The sequence below is a fragment of the Otolemur garnettii genome, unplaced genomic scaffold (assembly GCF_000181295.1).
Source record: "Otolemur garnettii isolate 467f Iridium unplaced genomic scaffold, OtoGar3 scaffold00058, whole genome shotgun sequence".
In the NCBI taxonomy this organism is placed as follows: Eukaryota; Metazoa; Chordata; class Mammalia; order Primates; family Galagidae; genus Otolemur; species Otolemur garnettii.
This window is the reverse complement of record NW_003852453.1, coordinates 7,915,399-7,921,173: the sequence shown is the minus strand read 5'-3', so window position 1 is coordinate 7,921,173 and position 5,775 is coordinate 7,915,399. Positions and strand designations below refer to the sequence as shown.

The window sequence follows — 5,775 nt, the reverse complement described above, 5'->3', positions numbered from 1 at the left end:
CCAGAGCCCCTGTCACTGGGGGACGAGGAGGGATGCAGAGGGCTGGAGAGTGTCCCTTCTTACCTTGCCCTTCTCCCAGGGTCCACAGTTCATCATCGTCAAAGTGGGAGTCTCCCCCGACACCGGTGCCCGGGGCGAAGGCATGAGCCAGGAGTCCGTCCTTACCATCAAAGGGGTATCCATCCCCATGCTCTGAAACACACACCAGGCCTCAGCTTCTAGTTGCCCCAGCGGGACCCTGAAACCCATCCAATACCTCAATCCGCGTGTGGAACCCTTTAGACCTCCCAGCCTCTGTCCCCTTCCCCATCCCACTGGGGTTATCCAGGATAGAAATAAAGGAACTCAGTAGAGACCTGCTGGCCTGGCTGTCACCATCCTGTGGTCTACACTGCTTCCTCAAGTCTGCTTGGCACCCAGGACCTCCATTACCACCCTTCACTGTCAACACCACCACCCTACCTGCCACACGCCCATGCAGCCACAACAGCATCTTCACCCTTACACTCCCTGTCCCTAGTGTACCGTCTACCTCCTATCAACAGTGACCTCTTGGCCATGTCCCTACCTTCAGGTCACACTGTCATCAATGTCTACAAGATTAACCCTCAGGCCTACTTTGCCACTGAGGTCCATACCACCCAACCAATGTGTACTTGGGCCCTGTATGCTCATCCTTATATTACTCGGTGTCTACAAGACCTTCCTTCATGTCTGTGCTACTGTCGGTGTTCACACCACCAGCTTGCACAGCTGCCTTGTCCCTGGGTCCTATGACACTCTCCTGTCTACACTGCTCCATTGAACCTGACCCCCTTTCCTGCTATAGTTCCTCAGTGTCTGCTAGCATGGTCCATAGGACTTTCTGTGGTGATGGGAATCAACTTTCCCTGTGTTGTTCAATCCAATAGCCACTAGCCCCATGTGGCTACCAAGCATTTGAAATGTGGCCAGTGTAACCAAAAACCTGTTTTAATTTCCTTTTACTTTTAACTCAATTAAATAGCCATATGTGCCTAGTGGCCACCACATTGGACAGCCCAGCAGACCACTCACCTGACACTGCCTCCAGGTTAGACCACAGCTCATCACCTGCCCCCACATCGGTGTGGCCCTCCAGTGCCTGCTCCCTGTCTAAACCACCTTCTGTGTCTACACCATCTGCTCTGCTATGTAAGCTGCCTGGAGGACCGCATGCCTCTCTAGGTCCACATCGCTCCCCCGTCTCTACACTGACCCCCTGCTGGCCCTTCTTCTGCCTACCCCAGCGGCCAAAGTTGATCATGATGTCAGCCTCTCCATCATGGATACGAGAAAACCGCAGTGGAGTTACCCCACTCCAGACTTGGAAGGCACGAGCAAAGGCATCATCCACCGTCTCGGGGTCCAGATCAGGCGTGTACCCAATGATCCTGGAGATGGTAGAGATGCATGAGAGTGTGTATACATGTATGTAAATGTGTGTGTGAGTATGCATGGACATGTGCAAGTGTGTATGTATGTGCATGAACATGCAAATGTATGTATAAGTATGTGAGGGGTGCAAACGTGTGCATGTATGTACGTGTGTGCAGGTTGAACAGGGATCACTGCCAAGAACAGCCCCTCCAGAATGGCATGAAGTCCCTTAGAGTTCTGGATCAATCAACATTTTCAAGCCCAGACTCGGAACTCCCATCTCTCACTTCTGCCTGGTGGGTGGAGTAGGGACATAAATAGTGTGGGGACACAGCACAAAGACCCCACCCTTGGAATCCGACATCAGACATACAGAATAGAGCTCTCAGCCCAATTAGCAATGAATTATAACAACTCTATAATATAAAAACCCAATTAGCGCCCAATCATCAAATTCCCTCTGCCTGCCCCACCTAATAATAATGATGATGACTAACATTTATTATGCTCTTGCCACTTGTCCAACACCATCAAAGCCCTTTATGTAAGTGCGATCTAGCTTAGTTCCCCAGCCTACCCAGTGAGGCTGCATCTTGGTAGCCCCATTTAGTAGAATGGAAAGCCAACACTCACAGCACTGGAAAGTAGACCAATGCCTCATAAGTCCAGGTCTCTCTGATTCCATTTCCTAAGACTGTCTCCAAACTCCCTAGGATGCCAAGTGCTCACAAACCATACCTGGTAGGTCCCCTGAGTGGGGAGAAGGCAAGGCCCAAGGAGAATCCATGGCCCTCAGCCCAATGGCATGACCTCCCCCGGCCCTGCCTTGGCACCTGTATGTGATCTGGTTCTTGTCCCACTTGGGCTTGCGGGGGAAGAAGTTGTAGTTGGCCACATCTGGGTTGCCACAGCGCGGCTTCCGCATGGTCTCAATGGTGCTCTGGTCAAGGTCACCTGTCTGTGGCAGCCCAAAGAACTTCTGCATCTTCTTTAGTGTGTCCTTCAGCACAAACAGGTTGCAACTCTCCTTGGGGCAGCCATAGAAGGTGTTGAGGTATTGCTGAAAGAAATGAACATCCCGAGGCAAGGAGCCACGTTAGGAGGGCATAGTATCTACCAGAGTAGGCTGCAGGGCTCCATTCCAACCCCATAGCAAAGACGAGGTTTAGTCCAGGGATCCAAGAGCACTGGGTAGAGAGTCCTGGGTTCCCAAACTAGCACTGCCACCCACTGATTGAGTGGAATAATAGCTGCAGACAGCATGCCGACCATACACATTGGTGCTGGGTGCTGACTTAACACCCAGGCACTACGGTCAGTATCCTTTAACTCATTTAATGCTAACAGCTTTATAATGCAGATATATTATCCCCTTCATTCAGAAGCAGAAATCAAAGCACATATAGGTTAAGAAACTTGCCTAAGGTCACGTAGCTCCCAAAGGGCAGATGTGGATTCGAGACCAAGCAATCTGGCTCCAGAGCCCATGCTAAGGCCCAGGACACTCTAGCGCCCTCCCTCTACTCCTGACATCTCATTCACCCACCTAAACAGCTGGTGACGTAGGGATTATTTTCCTGTCTTTTTCTTATAAAGAGATTCAAGGGCATTGTGTGTGGGTGCCGACAGCAGATAGATCCGGGTTCAAATCCTGGATCTGCCATTTCCAGAAAGACAATGGTTTTGTCCCTCAGGAGCCATACAACTGACTCTGCCCAAACTGAGGCCCAAACTGACCAAGACCCTACAGAGGTCCGGGACCAATGGGCTCATTTATTTATTCAATGAATGCTTTCTGACACCTACCGCACGCCACGCTTTGTGCTATTGCTGGGGATAAAGTGGGAAACGGGACAGACAGGGTGGGGATTCTTCCTTTCCTTGGGATGCCAACCCATTTCCCTCTCCTTCTCTCCTCCCTTTCCTTCCCTTCTCACTCCCTGCTCTCTGCTCTCTTTCTTTCTCATCTCTTCCCTTTCTCTAATAGAAAATAAACTTTTACTTTTATATTCTACAAAGAAAAAAGGAAAAAATAAGATACACTTCTGTCTCCCAGGTGCAAATCCCAATGCAGGGAGGCGGATAATTCACAAATAAATATGAATTAAATAGGCAACAAATACTGTCACGGTGAAAGGAGGCAGGAACTCTCAGGACGGTGGCTCTAACCTTGTTAAGGACAGTGGGGAAAGGGAAGTGCAGGGGTAGCAATAGCAGTAATGTGATACCCTTGATGGCCACAGCTTGCTGAGGGCTTACCACACACCAGGCCAGCCTCTAAGACCACCGCTCCTTTTACTGGAGACAGATACCATTACTATCCCCAGTTTGCAGATAAGAAATTGAGCAGTGAAGTCCTTTGCCTCAGATTACTAGGGCAATTAGGTAATGCATGAGCACCTCAATTTGAAGCAAGACAGTCCAAGTCCAGAGCCATCAAGCCCCTGCTATGGTACCTCTGGGGAGCCAGGACTTCTACTGACTGGAGTAGATATGGGGATGGGGACTCAAGTAGCTTTGTCATTACCCCCAAAGTTCCACTCTCGCCTCTCAACCAACAGCCACCTCACTATGGCAGTCAGTTCCAGACCCTTGGAAAAAACAGCCCTCTAAAAATGTAAGGAGGTCTCCCAACTACCCACCTACACTGGGCAAGGGTGGGGGTTGGGAGCATGTGGATGTCACATCCTGGAGGGTGACCAGAGGGGATGAGCATCCTGCCCTGGACAGGTAAGGAAGGAAGCTGGATGGAGGCCAATGTGGCCGAGGTAACAGATGTCCTAAGGGCTGGAGAGGGCATCCGAAGGGGTCCCCAGCCCAAGGTGCTTACAGAGGGGAGATGAAATCTTTCAGCTGCTCCCTCCTCAGGCCCCTTATGCAACACTGTGGCCAGGGTGCTCCTCCGGCCAGAGAGCACGCCGCTGGCTCACAAAACAACATCTGAGCCCGAAGCTCTGCTGGGAGCCGGGCCAGGAAGGAGAGCTTGCTGGCTGCTCTCCTACCAGAGGCGGCTTGGAGTCCGCCCCCTCCCCACGCGCCAGGGGCCCTCCTGCACCTTCCCTTCCCTCCTCCACCTTCCCTTCCCTCCTCCAGCCCGCGTGGTCAGTCCCCTCCTGTCCTCTGATCTCCTGGGGAAGTTCGAGGAAACTTTCCAAGGCCCAACCCTTGACCTCCTGGCCAATGAGTCCATTAAACTAAGCGCAAAAGATGCACTCTCAGCTTCCCTTCTGCCCCAATTCCTTGCCAAGTGGTCCCCTTGAGTTGTGTATTTAAGGCCCCTCTCCAGACTGGTGCCAAAGGTCCCAGAAGGTTGGCAAGCCGCACTTAAGCCGAAGCTCCCTCCCATCCTCAAGTGTGCAAAATTTTATCCAAATCTCGTACCAAAGCATCCCCTTTCCAAAATCTCCATTCGCAAAAATAAAAAAGACCCCTTTAGCTGTTTGCCAGCGTCCTACTAAGATACTTGCCAAAGGCCCTGTTTCCAAATCCACAGATGTGTCCAAAAGTTGTTTACAAAGCCAGCCCCCCCCTTGCCAAATTCCCCAGACACTAGACAACGTCCCCGTTATTTACAAAACGGGCCCTTTCCAGCAGTTTTCCAAAATGCCCTTCTGTCCCTCTCCTTCATGTTTCTTGCCCCTCCACTGTGTCCCGAAGGTTGCCAAATTGTTTTATCAAAAGTCTTCTCCACTTATCAAAGCTCCCCAACCCTTTGCAAAACATCCCTCCAGCAGCTAGCCAAAGACCCCCCAGGCTGCTGCCGAAGCTCCTCCCCCGCGCCGTGTGCCCACTGCGGGGACCGGGGAAGCCCCCATCTTGAGCTTCCTCCAAAGTTTGTCTAAACTTGGCTCATGACGCCAGCGTAGGAACTCACCACCGCCAACTCTTTGTCTGTTTTGGGGGCGACATCGCCAGGGAACTTGATGATGGGCGACGGCGCGGCTGCGGCGCGGCCCAGCAGGCAGCTCAGGATGCAGAGAGCCCGCAGGGCGCCCACGAGCGCGCCCCAGGCCACCCGCGCCTCCATCGTTGCGCTCCCGGGCCCCGCGCGTCGCCCGGGGGTCGCTGGCTCTGAGCTCGTGGCCGCGTTGCCGCCTGATTGGCGCCTGCTCGGCCGCTCAGCGCTGCGTTCTTAGGGTACGCTGGCTGGGTCGCCCCGGCCTCGGCCTCGGCCAGGCTCAGCGGCTCATGGTCCGGCCCCCAGCCCCAGCCCGCGCTGCCACCGCCTGCACTCGCAGGTCCTGGCGGGCCCTTTGTATGTTTAAAGCCCCAGATGCGCAGCCTCCAGCCACCGCCTGAGGAAGTCTGGATGCAGCGGAAACAGGGGAGGGCAGCCGCCAGATGTGGCCGGCTGGGATGGGAGGGCGCTGGCAGCGC

The 5,775-nt window shown here is 53.3% G+C and overlaps 1 protein-coding gene across 1 annotated transcript in view; it reads right to left on the bottom strand.

Annotated features, from left to right (window-relative positions):
• MMP2 (matrix metallopeptidase 2) overlaps positions 1–5,743 on the bottom strand; it is a 26,449-nt gene extending 20,706 nt beyond the window's left edge. Inside the window, exons 1-4 of the mRNA XM_003792545.2 lie at positions 5,273–5,743; positions 2,232–2,458; positions 1,264–1,412; positions 64–192 (exon numbers count right to left, since the gene is read on the bottom strand). Of these exons, the coding sequence (XP_003792593.1) occupies positions 64–192; positions 1,264–1,412; positions 2,232–2,458; positions 5,273–5,425 (658 nt within the window). The 5' untranslated portion in view covers positions 5,426–5,743. The remainder of the gene's footprint in view (positions 1–63; positions 193–1,263; positions 1,413–2,231; positions 2,459–5,272) is intronic.
• Between the last annotated feature and the right edge of the window lie 32 nt (positions 5,744–5,775).